This window comes from Actinia tenebrosa, unplaced genomic scaffold, assembly GCF_029948245.1.
Source record: "Actinia tenebrosa isolate PJP-AT-01 unplaced genomic scaffold, QUT_ActTen_1.0 PGA_scaffold5__44_contigs__length_20552954, whole genome shotgun sequence".
Lineage (NCBI taxonomy): Eukaryota > Metazoa > Cnidaria > Anthozoa > Actiniaria > Actiniidae > Actinia > Actinia tenebrosa.
In genome coordinates this window covers 16,924,515-16,942,259 of record NW_028292582.1, presented here as the reverse complement: position 1 = coordinate 16,942,259, position 17,745 = coordinate 16,924,515, and the positions used below count along the sequence as shown (strand labels likewise).

At 37.4% G+C, this 17,745-nt stretch overlaps 1 protein-coding gene across 2 annotated transcripts; it reads right to left on the bottom strand.

The window, feature by feature from the left end:
* Nucleotides 1–3,387: 3,387 nt before the first annotated feature.
* On the bottom strand, nt 3,388–15,142 carry LOC116286294 (uncharacterized). Of its 2 annotated transcripts, none has more exons than XM_031692756.2 (4): nt 15,121–15,142; nt 10,424–11,304; nt 6,990–8,488; nt 3,388–6,768 (listed from the first exon to the last, which is right to left on the bottom strand). In XM_031692756.2, exons 2-3 carry the CDS (start codon nt 11,131–11,133, stop codon nt 6,991–6,993), a joined length of 2,208 nt encoding a protein of 735 aa, XP_031548616.2. In that variant the 5' UTR covers nt 11,134–11,304; nt 15,121–15,142; the 3' UTR covers nt 3,388–6,768; nt 6,990. The 2 variants fall into 2 exon arrangements, with proteins under 2 accessions (XP_031548616.2, XP_031548615.2); XM_031692755.2 differs by lacking the exon at nt 15,121–15,142 and adding an exon at nt 11,422–11,752.
* Nucleotides 15,143–17,745: the final 2,603 nt, after the last annotated feature.

Sequence of the window (17,745 nt, the reverse complement as noted above, 5' to 3'; positions counted from 1 at the left end):
TAAGATGTTGAATAACCTGCAAAAAATTCATAGTTTGAGTGCGGCTTTTTCTATGTCGTATATGTTAATGACTGTGACATATGAGGAGGCATTTATGTTTACTTGTTGTTCCTTGTAATTCAAAACACCTTCTATTATGTGAAAACTAACTTGAAATACCTTGTATGAGAGCAATGGGGAAAACAATGACATGTTTAATTTGTTTGGGCCAGCAATGTTTTGTATATTAAATGATAACTTCTCAGGGAACTGTGAAGGGACTATTTAGCTATTTATAATTGTATGCTATTTTAGCATTATTACAAACAGAAAATTTTAAAAATTATTTCTCTTTTCCACCAGTTAATACAGTAAAAGAGGGGGGTACTCTTGCCCGTTCAGGGTAGGGATGTGCCACTGAGCCTTCTGAACCCTGACCCTGTTCCAGAGTAAAATCGCTGAAATTCATACCCTGTTCCAGAGCAAGATCCCTGAAAACCATACCCTTTTTTGGTAGTGCGAAAATAGATACCCTGTTCCAGAGTGGAGAGAGCGTGATTTCATGTACCCTGTCCCAGAGTGAGCGCGATTTTATATACCCTGTTCCAGAGCAGAATCGCTGAAAACCATACCCTGTTTGGCGGCACATGCCCATATAGCAGATATAGGGGAGTACCCCCCCCCGGGTTTACTGATACCTCTGTCTTGGTCCCTTCAGTAATCCAATAGTTGTTAACACCAAAGACCTCACACAAACATTTAGTGTACAACCAGTATGTAGTTACAGGAACATTTGCCATTTCCTCAATTTCCTGCTCATTCAAACAATTCAATCAGATAACATACCTCTCATTTCGCAGGTCACCATTGTCTTTAACCTGCCAACTTTCCTTAATATCTTATAGGACATACAAATCTAGAGGAAGGGGGATATACTGTTTCATAATTTACTGAGAGACTGAAGATTTCTCATCTCTGCTTTGCAACTAATTTCTTACCCAAATTTTACAACAACAAGCTTAAGTCATAATCAAAATATTGGTTGCATTTTTTGACTAGATTACACAGAATTAAAACCAAAATCCTGGAAAGGAAATAGAGCTACTCACAACAGCGGTGCATGCTTTACACTTGGTATACATTACTTTTGTTTTCTCTGTAGAAAGATAATAGTGGTCAACCTTGTGGAAGGTTTGCCTTTTACTCCTACTTATCTCCCTAACCCTCTCTCTACTCACACTCTAAAATGTATGGCATCCAGGGGGAGGGGGTACTCCTAATTATATATAAGAGCAGTGATACTTGTCAGAAATTTTGAAAATGAGCCATAAAAGCTACCTGACCAGGTAGGCATTGCGACTTCTAATGATCTTTATTCCCAAAAGGTACCAATTTTCTATTACCTATTGTTAGGAGAACTGCAAACAAATATCCTGAATTACAACTGCAATAATCTCAGGTATCGTATTACCTTACAAACACCCTAAGAGGTAACAAATAGCAGATTTGGAACCCTTAAAGTTTTGACAAGCATCCCTGCCCTTATTCAACCAGAGTACCTCCCTCCTTTCCTGGGTGGCCTGTTTTAATAACAAATTTTATCAATGTTTGGTTGAAGTGTCTGAGTATGCAGAATTTCTAGAAATGTATTATTACTCATTTTGTTGTTTCCTTCCTATTTACCCAATCAAGTTTTAATTACTCTTTGGGTGGTCATTTGAACAACATCCTGCAGCCAACTTATCATAGGTATTTACTTCCGTCAGATTAATGCTCAAAGGTTTTAGAAATCTGTTTTCTTCAATAAATGAACATCGGTCAGGAAATCTATGATTTACTTTGGAATCCAAAATATTTAAAGATCCTGATTTAGTTCAGTACCTTTCTCTCGAAGGAATTAAAACCCGGACCATTCCTTTGTTTAATGATTGTGCACGAGAAGACACATGAATATGGATACAACTCTGACAAAGAACTTATTCTCTAAGAAAGATTAAAATGGGGTCTGCGATGGAGTTAGGCGGAAATGCAAGGGCGGATCCAGCCAAAATTTTAGGGGGGGGGGGGGTAATTGAGTTTAGGGGGGCTAATTGAGCTTCTTCCGTCAACACAGGAAAACAATATAAAAAAGCATCCCTTTTTTTTGCTGAATGGGGGCTTCAGCCCCCCTTTGCCCCCCCCCGGATCTGCCCTTGAAATGTAGGTCTACTTGATTATTCCATAATACATGTAGATGCACCAGATTATCTTTACATGGGTCTCTCATCTTTGTGTAGTTCATGCCTGGATTCCCAGCTGAGCCACACATGTGAATTGAGTTTGGTTGATGTTCTCTTCCTTACCACACGGGGTTTTCTGGGGTTGTCCAGTTTTTAGTAGTGCATGTACATGTGGAGCAAACCTTACAGAAGAGCCCCTTATGGCGAGTGATGTATAGGTTCCAGAGGCTAAATCTATCCCGTCACTTTTATTATTTCTGCATGACTCCATTCACTGTCCAGCCTGAGGTATCTGGTATACTAAGACTAGTAGGAGTAATTTTACTGTGAGAAAAATAGTAAGCAAAATCCAAAGATACCAATTCCATTGTTTTCATAGTTTTACTTGGACTGTTTTATAGCCACTATAAATTCCAGGGGGTACTCCGAATGAAAATACCTTTTAGGGTTCCAGATCTGGAATTTGGTACCTCTTCTATAAGTGTCGCAAATCTAAAAGGGCCTTCAGAGAGTAAGCTGGTAGCTCTTAGTCAGGTAATAAGATAATCAAGAATATATATTGAAAGCTGAAGTGAGTTGTAATTCATAGTCAGGATATTTATTTTTGGTTTATCTGACTTCTGCTATTTATAGCACTCAAAGATAAATGAGTAAATTGTTTTAGAGTTGGTACCTTATAGCTTTAAAAATCCACCTGCTTGCCTGGACAAGACTCGAGTACCTTAAGTTGTCATTTTCACTAGTTATAGTAGCCAAAACCTCATGTGCAGAAAAAGTCTATGTGTTTAACCCATAATTTTACATTTAACATTGTCTGAATGCAAAAGACTCAAGGTGTGACCATCCTATCTGTATGGGAGTCCCCCACTTAATTATACAACTTTTTTTTCATGGGCCATTACATGTAAAAATCAATTTAAAAGTTGTTTATTGAAGAGTTTTAAAGATGGTGTCATTATTCAGACTATGCTGTATGAGACACCAGCAGAAACTTTCTTAACCTTCCCCTTCCTTCCTCCTCCAGGGCTTTATTTTAGGGGAATTCGCCTTCGGTTCAGACTAACCATACATAATTGAGACTTTAAAATTAGAGATGATGATTTAACAGGTGCCATTTACTATCACCATTCATACATGTAATGTTAATTTCTGTTAAGATATATACTGATCATTAACGACTGGTACAAAGTTGTTAACAAATAATTTTTATTGTCATCAAAAAGTTTACAAATATATCAATGTATAAATGTTGATTATGAAAATGAAAAGCAAAGGAAATAAATCAGCAAACTACAAAACAAAAAGTAGCAATGTGTAATAACATCTATTTTCATGAGTATTCAACCAAACGATGCACAAAATATTAGCTTGTTCTCACTGGCTACTAGTCAAATATATAGGTCTATTTTCCTCCACATTATTTCTCTTGAGTATTACTTTTTTGTTCACCAGCAACTGTTTCTAAAACAAAAATCAATTTCCAAGAACCTGGTTCAAGTTTAACAAAGAAGAAACATGGCAAAACAAATAAAATTGGTTATGAAAATAGGTGTTATTTAAGTAACCAAGTATTAATTTCAGGTGGGAGAATATTCCCCTCACCCGTCCCATGCAGAATGTAACTACTACTAGCCATTCCAAGAGCAGAAATCGGGGTCAAGTTGTCATTACAGTGCATCATGGTACTGGACGAATAGATGCCATGTTAGAAATATATCCCCTCAGACAGTCCCATGATGCATTGCAATGCTACTCCACCCAGTTTTTCCCTCCACTCAGAATGGCTAAATGCTAGAAAACACTATTCTGACCAATATTTATATACTGGTAACAAAATTAATAATTAGTAAATTAATATATCCATATGTATGTCCAATAACAATTGGTATAATTGGAAGATTATCTTACAGACATTTATACCATGCAAAGTCTGCTCTTATAAAGAGCACTAAGGCTGACATTATGCAAAATTAAGTTACCATAGCAAAACATTCCTACACAAGAGACATTGTCCTTAATTTACAGAGATGTTGCATCATTAACTTCATTAGCTAAAAATAGCTACTTTTATTTTAATCACAGTCATCTTTGTAGTGGATGTGAAGTCATAGCTACCATCTTGGTTGACGATAACAAAAGATTTGGTCCTGGTCTTTCTTTTGTGTTACTTTTAAATGTGCCCAGGGGGGTACTCGAATTGGAAAAGGATGGGGATGCTTGTCGTACTGAAACCTCGTACCTTTTAAAATTCTAGGATTTGGTTTCTCAGGACCCAAGGTTAGATAATGACAGCTGTAATGACAGTTGTAATTCAAGATATTCATTTTTGGTTCATCATCTGATCTCTACCTACTTAGAGAGCCATTTTCAAAATTTCCAACAAGCATCCCTACCCTATTATATTACAGTACCTTCAGCTATTTTATTCTCTAATCAAACATGTTTTGAGAAAAGAGAATCTAGTAACCAAAGTCAGTATTAGGAGTGGTTGCATGTTACCATTAAAGGTAAGGTTGCTTGGCAGCAAGTCATTTCAAAATCACAAAAGCACTTAGAGAATGTTTCAAAAACTAGCAGTTTCTTTTCAAAGGAGTCATGATCAAAATAAACCTTTATTTTCAGTCCAAAAAATGTGGGCATTAAGATATGTTAATGAGTACTCTTCATGAATATAAACAACTTGCTGTCTCAACCTTTACTGTAACTCTAAAACTTGCATATTTTCAGCCTTAGTAAACATATCAAAAAAGATATATTTAATGATAACATTTTGCTAAATGCAAAAAACAGGTTTAGATATTTACAATGGAGTATGATCCTTACAATGGAAAAGTGATATTATATAAATGTTCTAAATTAAAACATGCAATATTATTTGTTGAATACCTGGGAATTTAAAGTACCAAAGCTATGATACAAAACAGTTTAAAATGCATATAAATGTTGCTGACCATTGTCAAGACTTTTAGAGGAATGTTATAAGCAGTTTGATATTACCATGGTCAATATTATTATAAACTAAGTAAAAAAAACCTTATGAAACCTTTAAAACATACCATTATATAAAAATTAAAAGTTATTTTAACTGGGTGCCTAATTTGTGACTATTAATTTCAGATATAAAAAGTTAATTCAGTTATAATTTTAACCAAGTTTTAGAAATTCCTAAATGCACTTCTACAAAACCCATGTTGATATTTAATATACTTGTTAATAGGGTTACATTTAAAAAAAATGCCATTGAATGTTTCAAAGGAATTCCAAGCACAAGGTGGTCACCAGAAACACTATGAACCTTGCAACATTCTCTTTCTAACTATCAATTATCATGCAGCTAAATGATACTCTGCAGTGTGTTGCTAGTATTCTTTATAACACTGACGACACATATTCCTGTAAGTTTCAGGTTGACTTTCCTTTTAAAGCTGTCAACTACAATGCTCGACATGATTAATCAAAAACAGAGGAAAACCTGAAAAACAGAGATTGCTGGAGAAAATTCAGTTTATCTCAAATAAAGTCAAAAAAGTCGTTGCTAGATTATAAAAAGATTATTGCTGCACTGTGCTATTTTCAGCTACAAAAACTATAAACATAAAAAGAACAAAACAAGCGCTTTATTAGCAGAATGCAGGGAACACAAAAATACTGTTACCAACTGTTTTTTTTTTTTAATGGCACTACCATAATCCCACGCTTGTTAATACCGTAACTCATAAACTGCTGGCAGTTCAACTAAACTTCCTAATTGGAGGAACAATATTTTGATTTAACGGACACATGGGATCCAAATTGCTATAATTTTACCCTTGACAGAATTCAAGCAGAATACCTTGCTTCAGAAAAAAGCTCCTATGCTTAAAAAAATTGTGACATAATTATTGAATGGGTGGTTGTCATGACAACTGTAAAGATGTTGGCATAGCAACTGTATTGATATGAATTTGTGTTGACCTTTGTTCCCTTTGTCTAGAAGCTAACAAGAATCACACCTATGAAATGCTGCACACACTGCAAAATTTAAAATGTACATTATGGTATTTACCTCAAACCACCTCTGATAAATTTTGTAACTAAGATGATACAAAGTAAAATATATGTTTACCACATACTGTCATAAAGCCATATTTTTATGGCTTAGTTAATTTGTTTGTTTCCTTAGAATAATTGTTTTTGCTCAGTTGGACATATAGTCAGAGGCAAATCTAGGGGATTGCATCATTGGTTCATCTGAACAATCTGAACTGCAATTGAACTCCTCTAAATGATAACTACAAGCCCCCAGGTTAGAAATATCAAAGACGAAAGAAAGGGTTCTTCTAAATTTGATTTGAGTTTTGATTCATCCCTGATTATAACCTGGATTCACTACCTAAAAGGTATTACTGTACCTGGTTTTGTTTGATTACATTATCACCGTTGGCACCTTAACTGGCTTGCCAATGTGTATAATTACTTTGATGGCAGACAAGCTTCATGCATGACTATTACAGTAGCTATCTTTTGGTAATGGTAATCTATATATTACCTCTTGCATGCCTTGTATAGATCATCAGTTGTCTTTTGAAAACTGCAATTAAACAAAATCAATACTGAGTATAGATTTAAGGAAATATTTTAAGACATTTATGTTGCTTACTAGAATATCAAGTAATGCACTTCAAGTAATTCCCCCAGATTAAGAATCGGCACTGTGAGTGGGAAATCACCTGAGATGCTGACTGTGAGCCCTTGGTACATTAGTGTTTTGCATTGCAGTGTACATGTTAAATTATTTATCATCATTCTTACCCTATGCCTCTTGTTCTTCTCCTTCTCCAAGCAATAGTTGAGTCAGCTTTTCTACATTTGATTCCTTTGGATTATCATCCATTATCTTAAGAATCTTAGCAGCATCATCAGGGAATACCTCCAGTAGGTTCTCATATACTCTCACCCTGTCCTCTTCTAGTGCTGCTTCACTTCTTTCGCTTGGACCATCTGTTACCTCTGTATCTGTTGGACAAGATCTTGTCCTGTAATAGCCACTTCCTTGACCACTGTTAAAGTTGTTAGGGTAGCGTGGATGAAAGTGTGGGTTTGTGTTGTATTGGTATTGAGGATATTGTCCATGAGGTTGCTGAAACTGTGTCATTGCCCAAGGATGTGCAAAACCAGGTTGCACTGGTTGATACGAGGGTTGATATCCAGCACATGCTCCATATACTTCTTCTGGCACTACCATTCCGTGTGGGATGTCAGGAGGAGGTGCCATGTTTCGATGACTTGGATACATTTGTTGTGGATTGTAATGACCATTACCCCTTGGCAATGAAGGATACCCTTCAAAGCTGTCAGGCATTACAGGAGGTAGGCTTCCCCTGCGAGCTAAAGGTCTATTATAATGTTCAGGCATGCCACTTACTTCACTGTATGGTTGTGACTGTGGTAGTGGATCTGAAAAAGGTCTTTGACTTGGAATGGAGTGATTGGTGCGAAGTGTTGGAGGAAAGAGACGAGCCATATTATTGTACATATCAATTTGTGGAATGGGGAGAGGCTTTGCATGGCGTGGTGGAGGAATTTCTGTGGGAGTTGGTGGTAAAGGTTTTGTTAATAAGTAGGCAGGCATGTCTGGAAGAGGTGGCAAGGGCCTTCCTTGCCTCTGGGTGCAAGACTCCCTATAAGAACCAGACCTTGGCTTGGTTTCCCCATATGGGATGACAGGGGGAGTCAAATGCACCTTCTCCGATAACCGGTTGGCCAACATCATCATTTCTGCTTCTGTCTTAGAGTTTCTCTCAGGATGCAGATATTTACATCTATTACCATAGGTACATCGTCGGCCATAAGGACATGGCTTGCCACATCCTTTCAGAAGAAACTCACTCAAGCTAGGTCCATAGCGCCCTGAAGGGTCGTCAGGAGGCATAAATCTGTCATCTGAAAAGGAATACATCAAGAGTCTTTGGTCAATGACTTTTCTCCACTCAGAGCTTTCATTCTGAAGGTCACGGAAGTTGTCGTTGGAAACAATAATGCCATCTGTTTGATGTGCAAGCCTGATAATGAACCTATCGTCATAACAAATCACACGTCGACCATTGACACATCTTGAGGGTGTCCATACTAAGATGTTGTCCTCTTCAAGACGAGTAAGGACCTCTTGATCAATAATAGGGCTTTCTGGCTTAGATGCTTCTTTTCTCCATGAAGGGACAAACACCTTGATGTCCCTGTGACCTCTTCCAATGAAATAGTCCACAACGATCCCAATTCCACGGCACGAAAATACTTTCTGGCTACCATGGCTATGGAAAAAATTTTTAAAATACTGTGAAAAAATGGTGTGATTTGAAACCAATCAGGTCAAGCATTGGAAAAAATTTGATCCAATTGACAAAAAGAGAATTTATTGATCAGACTTTTAACTTTAATATTTCTTATTTCCCAAACTCAAATATCTTGAGATAACTTTCAATCTGCTCGCTAGAATAGAAAAACCATTTGATCTTTGTGGCAGTATTTGTTTCCATCTCATACAACATTTTGCTCTCTAGGCACTTGGAGTACAGGTACTTAATCAAATTTTTTTTCAATTACTTCATCATTACTTGCAATGCGGTAGCGCTAATTGCTGTTACCTAACCAAACATGTTCACCAGATGAAGTTATTTTTACATGTAGAATCTTAATATAGATCAGTGATTGACAAGAAGATTCAGTTAACAAAATTACTTAAGATTTACCCGATTATCTGCCTTCCCGTCCCTTATTTCTAACATTTTGTTTACACAGCTTGTACACTGAATTGAAGGAGTAAGGAATGAATCCATATTGCCTGGGGCAATAAAACAAAGGCTCCTAACAGCCTTAAGACTCCATTAACGACAGACCATTACTTAACAATTGTGCCATGTTGTCGCCCTTCTAAACTTCATTCACCTCTAAAAAGTCAAGAACGAAAACAATTTACGAAACGCAAGATTTTCTTTTTGTACTATTGAAGTAATTGTTCAAAAATGAGAGATGTTTCAAAAACTTGATACTCAATTTTAAACTTGCAATTTTTATTTTATTTTATTTATTTATTTTTTTATTGAGGTAAATCACGGCATGTATGATTAGACTATGAGTTATACTCGGAAAGAATTAGAACAGCCGTACAAAATGATCTTACATACGATCGAATAGTGAGTCCGGATGTTTTGGTTTGGGAACAAATGGCTTTGAGAACAGAAACAAGTCATGACTGATATGTCTCAAGTAAGTTAGACAAAGCGGATTTCCCGAACTCTTATCAACGATATCTTGTCCGACGCTAGCAATAGTCTTAAACAAAACATGTCGTTAGTATGCTTTTGTAATCTATACCATTCTAGTAAGACATACCAGAAGACCTTCCAAGGTCAGGGACTTATTTAAGGAGCAGAATTAAAAAATTTGAACAGAATTTTTTCAGAATCTGTTCGCGAGTTTGAGCTTGTTTATGACTGTGAATACAAAATAGTTGAGTACTGATGATGAAACCGTAATTCCCACCAACATAGGGGGATTTTTAGTGCGTTCTCGTTTTAGATATTAAATATCGATCAATAAACCAATTAAAAGGAGCCGGGATTCGAAAATAAATGTCATTCCCAAGAGGTATTGGAAAGTTCGATTTTTTGAAAGTTCGAAATTTCGGAAATTGTTCAGGAATGTACGACTTATAGGTTTACATGTAAAATTATTAGACTAAAGCTGTAAGATCATTTACGGAAAAAAAGAATAAAACTTGATGTTTGATTTCCTAGATCGAGAAAACATATGTGTTTTGATTCAAAAGCAAGTTAAGAAAACCTTATTCTTTTGGCTGGATTATTTTTCTTCGACTGGCTGTCCATTCTGCTGATAAAGCATTTCGCACTTGACGAACACGTGTTTTAAGTACATATCAAAACATTGCGATCATCTGAAGTAAATCTCGAAAAACTTTACAAGATCGCATTTAAATTAAGTAAGAAGTGCATACGCTGAAAAGTAAACGACGGAATATCGCTTAATTTGGTTTGTTTTATTCTATCTGTCTCTACCAATGCTATAGTAAGGCTAAATTAAGCGCTAAGTTATTGAGCGCGACAGACTAATGGCCTTTTGGCGGGTATCCGAGGCTGACAAATAATTACATGCGTATCAAAATAATGGCTTTATTAATGCATAAAAATAATTTAGCAAAGTAATTTTTGATTTAGGAATAGACTTACCTCATTGCCACGTTACTTCCATCGATGACGATAGGTCTAAAGGTATTTGGATCAGTGCTAACAACAGGAGGCGATACGAGCGGTCGTTCCAACGATGATCCTTCTTCGATCTGCTTTGCAGAATTTTGTGCCTTAACTAATTCCAATAAAAGTTTATTATTGTCAGCTTCAGGCCCTAATTTTGATAAGGCACAGGATACCTCGGATTCTGAGTATCTTAACTTACGTGCAAAGTCTCTTAAAGACTCTCCATCGATCAAATTCGGTGGTTCAAGTTCTTGATCAGTGCGAGTTTGACGAGTTTGGGATTCCGTAATGGAATCTTGTGAACGCACCGCATGTTCTGTCGAAGTTCTATCTGATACTTCTTCTATACCTGTATTCATTGTTTTCTTAGTACAAGGTTCTTTTTCCTCTTCAATATTAATTGATTTTATATTAATTTTAGAGTCTTTAAGTTCATCACTTTGACTACCAGAAGTAGATTCCTTGGAAGGTTCGCTTGCCTTGGAAGGTTTTACAACCTTTGGCTTCGTCGTTTCTCTTCTCTTCCAAACCACTTCTGGCTCAAGATCGTTCGCTTTCTCATTTGATTTCGTAAAATCTTCTTTCGGGACGTGATTTTCATTTAGGTCTTTCTTAATTGTGCTATCATTATGAATGAGAGATCTCATTTGATCCAAACACGATGAAGCCAATGCAACAGCCATCTTCGACCCGCAAATTTCAAGGAATCCCTCGGAATCCACAGCCAAATAGGCCGACGTCTTTCTCTCTATCTCATCTACAACATTAGTAGACCCTCTTTCCTCGTAAAGGTCGCAAACTGGAAAATCAACACGGTACCGGACCTCGGGGCTGCAAACACTGATAATATATTCCTATAAAAACAAAAACAAATATGGTCAACTGCGGGTCGCGCGAATCTCGTAGTTTAGTGCCAAGAAACGTGATTATACATCAAACACAATCTAAATAAATAGTTTTGAATAAAACACCTTGGCTTGATCTAAAAGTTCTGGTTTTTCTTCACAAACTACTCGAATCCACTGTAACGATTCGTATTTTTCTAAGTTCGCCAAGTCCGAGGCTACGGATTCTTGTGATGGCAAAATCTGAAATTCTACGCCAAATAATTGTTTGACACGACTTTCCAGAAGAGATTTCAAGTCTCGGGTATTTGTCTTTAGTACAAACTCCTTGGAAGACGGACTGATGATCTCTTGGAGAACCATTTTGTATTTAGTACATAGAACGTGCTAGTTAACTCATTGTCATGCATAGGATTCAAAGGTCTGATCCTAGAGTGCATACCAACACAATATTACAGAGTATGGCCCACGTATCATGGAGGGCGCGGTGTACTCGTCTTAGTGACGTCATTCATAGTATGATTTCCCGTCAACATATTGTACGAAAAGAACAATGGAAAAATTATCGATTATAATTACATGACAAAATAAGGCACTTCATGAGAACTCTAAACTCTGTCTAAACTATTAATGATTCCGAAAGAATTCGATTTTTTTGGTCTTCTTGTAGCGCCGGAAGCACGTCAGTGTTCTAGACACATGCCAATCATTCTCCCGACCCAAATAAGGGTGAAGGGCAAATATTTTCAAATCGTCAGCATCATTAGCCTGATCGAAAAATTAATTAGACTGTACATAACCTGCTGTAAAACATACTAATTTCATGTAACATTAAGCTGCCATGGATTACAAATCCCGCTAGAATTTTCCGAATAGCTTGCTATTTAGATTTAGAGGTCTTAGTTAAGCGACCACTTCACATCCCGTCCTCGAATGGACATGAATTTCCTTTTTAGCAGTTCAGTGGAAGTAATCAATAAGTTTGTTCTTGTTTCCAAGAAGGGATATCCAGTCGATCCTTCAGCATAGGAAGTTTTAATTCTTGTTTTTCTTTTGAGGCGGTTTTCTGATCCCAAAAAAATTCGGACATCGAAGAATTTCAAAAACTATTCTCCAGTATTTCATAATTGTGGGGAAAGAAGGAACTGAAAAAATGATTTTTGTGTCGTGTTAACGCAATTAGGAAATGTGCTTAGTAGATTAATGGTAAGAGAATCTTGAAATTGAGTGAGTTTATCGCTTATTAATTGTGATAAAGCAACCACAACACGATATTGCTACTAGATTGATTACCAGTAATAGAATCGGGCATTTTAATTGTTCTAAAGTATATATGCTTTTTAACAAATTAAGCAATTAATTTTGTGCCGAACGGCAACCATTTTTACGAAGGACAAAAATTCCCAGAATAAACAACACAAACCTATCTAAACATACCGATAACTACTTAAAACATGTGCAAACAAATCAAATAGTTCAAGAATTTGGTGGTCCTCGAACATTTTTTCTGTTGAAGAGACTACTTGTTTGTAAAAATCGGTAACCGGAAACTCGGTTGAAAAAATATGGTTTATATATTGACGAGTGCGAAATTTTACATCGTTTTTCTGTAATTTTACTTACTATTAGCCAGTCTTTCTAGATAGTTAGAAGAAACTACGGATAAGGCTTTTGCTTTTTAATATCATGTTTATTGTTCCACTAACTCACTTGGATGATGTTTCACTGGTCTTGTGACCGATTCCATCTCACGTGAGCGGACGTATCAAGGCGTTTTAAGATTCTTTTATTCATACAAATCTTTGTTTACGCTCGAAGAGAGCTGTTCTGATTCACTGTTTTCTCTTCTGGCCACGTAACTGTTGTTTATTGAAAGGTAGGCGTAGTAGAAGGCTAAGCCAACGACATTTTGAACTTGTAAAGGCATGGCCGGAAAAGCTGAAGGTGGCACATACAGTACCTTGACACTAAATTAAATAAATCATTAATTTATTATCTGTATAAACATAAACTGAATTCAAATGAAGTTTTAGAGCACATTAAATCAAGTGTTTTCAAGAACTGATCGGTTAGCAAATAGACCGTCGCCTAGAGACGGAATCTCAAGAATCTCTTCGACAAAAGCAACTTTTAGAAACCATATTACAGGGGCGGCGGAACCGGGTGGGGGAGAGGGACCGGGGATGTACCCCCCCCTCCCCCCACAAAATATTGGTTCACATGAAATATAAATGCATAGTTTCGATTTTTATTACCGTTATTAAGTTATCGTTGTGATTTTTTGCAGTGCCCCCACCCCCCCCCCCCCCCAAATTTTCAGCTTCCGCCACCCCTGTATTATAATATTTCTCTGGCAAGGAAATGTACTTTTGGCCCAGCATGCAAGAAACGAGCCAAAAACAATGTTTACAAATGCTCACCAGAGAGTAACACTCGTTCAAAGGAAACTCGACATGCTGAAACGCACAAATACATTTTTTATGAATTGCTTCATCTGTGAAGCAATTCATTCAAAGTTTCTTAGGCCTTGCCGGACCGTGGCCGGACCTATAATTCTACTCTTATAGTATTTTTACTGTTATTTGTTTTATATTTTTGTCTTTTTCGGTTTTTGTGCTTAACTGCTTGATTCAGCTACAGTTGTTAGCCCATAATAATCTCTTTTTAATTTACGCCGGATGATTCTCACCAAGAAAATATGCTCATATTCTTTTGTTCGTTCTCACTCAGTTTGACCCGCTTTCAGTCACTATCTTACACACACTTTACACTTACATTAAATATTCTACGCGTACAACGCTCCAATTCACATGTCGGTTTTTACAGGAGGAAAAGCACGAATGAATCACATAAAACAAACTCAACTCACAAGCCGTGGGACGGATTCACACGCGGGTTTCATGATCAGTGAGAAAAAAACCGGATGGCTAATGCAGGCAAAGCTAGAGCGGTTCCAAATTTATCACATCGCCTGCCATGGCCGTTAATGCCCTCGTTTTTTGAAACGTGTAAAAAAAATCTGCAACTCTTTAGCTGGAGCTCACCGCGTGCTTAAACTTTCTATTCCGTTTTCTGCTGGGTTAAGAAGTTAAAATTGAATTAGCGCGTTTGAAGCGGAAGACGATTGATGAGGACTGAATTAGAATCTGCGACCTGATTCTGAACTGATACTCAACCATCTCGCTAATATGTATACTTTCTTTCCGCGACATTACAGACTGTTAAAATGAGCAACCGTTTATACTCAGCGTTGTCAGCGATAAAAGATCAATATTCAACCCACACACTCTTGTATTATTCAAATTTCCTGTTTTGCTTGTAGACGGATTCATGGAGAACCAGGTTTCTCAGTAAGTTTCCGGAAATATTGCAGCATTGCAGTGTTGGTATACTAGTTTTAAACTAGTTGCAGTTATTTGTTTATATTTCATAGGCAATAAAATGATTTGAAAATGAGTTGATTGCCTCCAGCTGGTAGATTGAGAAATTTTCGAAACAAAGGAGATTTTTTTCTCAAATTATTGCAGCCATAAGAGTTTTATCTATAAATAATTACATTTAGATTCTCTTCTTTTTCTACTGGCAAAAAGCCTTTTAAGAAAAGGTGTGGCCTTTTCGATTGAGGTGATAAAGGTGCTAATAGCCCGGCCGTGATAATTGTTGGGGTTGGATAGACTGCATCTGTACAGCACTACCTAACGATTGTTAGTGACCGAAAGTTAAAATTTACAATGAAAAAGCTAAAACAAAGGCACGTGGGATCATTTCAAATGACTGTCATTGACTCGTTTGGTAGACGAGAAGAACTGAAAAAATCTTACTTACCTACAAAATGATAAAAGAATTGCATCAACTATATAGGAGTCGTGATTACGTTAGTGGTCGTAGTACTCAGAGACTACTGTAGCGGTGTCTGTAATCGTTGACTTGCAATATATTATCTGGATTATCTGAACACGATTTTATAGAGCAATGGAAAGTTATACAAGACATGTAATACTTGTAAATGACTGGAATACCTGAGGACTACAAACGCGTGAAGCGATCACTGACCTTAGTAATTGTTCTCGGATACAAATACCAGCCAACCGAACATAGAGCACGTGCTGGTGGGATACGGAGCACGATCAAGTAACTCTTGCAAGACTCTTTGGCTTCGTAAAGAACGTAATGCAATACCAGCGGATATTGCATGATACTTAGGGACCGTTCATTTTTTATCGGGAGGGGGGGCTGGTGGTTTTGAGGGGGGGGGGGGGGGGGGGCCACCCGAGGAAAATTGCCAAAAAAGGGGGGGCCAGGCACAACATGAGGCATTGAGAGGGGGGGGCTACGCTTTTTATAAACATACTTTTCCTTAATAAATTTTTATTACAGTCGATATAGAAATTAAAACAGGAACAATGTGCTATAAATGTGTAAAAATAAATATCTATAGTATATATTAATAACGAAAGTGATAAAGCTATATCAGCAGTCCATTAAAAGTCTTCCTCCTCACTCTCGCCATCTTCATCAGTGCCAGCAGCATCGTCACCATCGCTGTATTCATTTTCATCAGTATCATCATTGACATTGTCCTCACTGTCATGTAAACCAACTTCAATATGGGCATCAGTATTTGAATTGGTGTCCTGCTCTTCGGGATAAAGGTGAGAGAAGACTTCATCCGCTATCTTTGTTCGTAAATTTGTGAGCAGTCTACTAGCAGCTGCATTTGTGAGGTGATTTGCAACTATTTGAGCGACACACTTTGCTTCTATGCCGCCTTTCACCGAAGCAATGTTTTCGACAGCAATGAATAGTTCGGGGACCTTGATGGATGGAGGGTAAGAAAAGAAGTTGGGGAGTTCAGCATCTATTGGATTTGATATACAAATACTGTATACTCGCTTAATATTGGCATCATATCGCTGCTGTCTTCTATTTTTTGTTTTCCTCTTATTTTCTTTCTTCTTTCTCTTCTCTGAGGTAAACTTCTGTGCAGAGCCTTTAAAAATCCGTTTGCAGTCGTCCAGCAGCCGCTGTAATGCTTCTTTGTGTTCAGTCACATTAGCAATTACTTTTTCAATGCCCGCTTTTCGTTTTGCATTAAATTCATGTTGGAAATGGCATCACGTAACCTTCCAAGTACCCCCAAACCACGATTTCTTATGCGCACAGACAAAGGACCTGGTGTTTCGATTACAAATTTCGAGGTGAAGTTCCGAGATGCAGAATTGGCTAGGCTGTTCAATCTTGACTGGCAGATGAGGATTCATCTAGCAGTAAATGATCCATGTCCTGCTGAAAGAACTAATGCTTGCATAGGAGATGCAGTATCAGATGGAGGTTCCCTTCCTCTTAATAAATTCCAGCCACACCAAGAAATCAGCGAAAGTGATTTGGAGAATATAACATCAGAAGAAATCAAAGCTCTTGAAGAAGAATGTGTTGAGCGTAATGTTTGGTACTGTTGCCAAGAGGTTTGCGACAGAATTGATGAATCCCCAGGACCCCATGGATACATGTCAGCTCATGTGACTCCAAGACCAGAATGTCAGTTCTTCTATAATACAAAATATCTCATGGAATACCACACAGCTGGATCGAAATCCGAATTGGTACCTGGGCACTGCTACTTTAGAAAAGTAGAGCTGTTCATTGAAAATCATTACGAGGATGGGGATAACTACAGGGAGTTCATTAAATGTTCAGACCTGCAGCAGTGTTCAACTTGCCAAACATGGGTCGGACCGTCAATCACCAAATGTCCAAGACCATACCCAGACTGGTCAGCCCTTCCAGATTACCACTATGTATCTTATAGCGAGACCCCAATTAAGAACAGAGATGTGGATGACTGGCAACCAAGGACACAACTGATAAAGTGGTTTGAAGACAAGAAAGTAGTGACAGCTGACCCTGACAGTGTTGCCACATTCGCTGATAAACTGATCGTCAAGCCAAAATTGGTGTTTGACTACCTTCAACACCTAGAAATTAAAGAATACAGAAAAGAAAAAAGAAAGCAAGAAAAGGCAGAAGCAAAACAAAAAGCTCAAGACAAAGAATACTGTAATTACGATTGGGACCAGCTAGTCCAGAATGTCGATGATCTTAAAAAGCTACGAGTGGCAGAGCTAAATAAATATTTGCTCCACCATGATCTTAACGACCACTTGAAGAAGAGGAAAGACGAGAAAGTGTTGGTTATTCAAAACCATCACCTACGCACAGAAAGTGAACCGGCCAGTAGCAGGATACATACCGAGGATGAAGACACAGATGCAGAAGAAGAAGAATCCGAATATGAAGATGTTGATCAAGATGATAATGATGAAGATGATAATGACGAAGTCGATGACTTAATTCTTGCAGTCATTGGCAATGACGATGACAAAGCATCCCCTAATGTTTCACGTTCTGGCAGAAAAATAGTGAATAGAAATGAATTGGATTATTTTTACT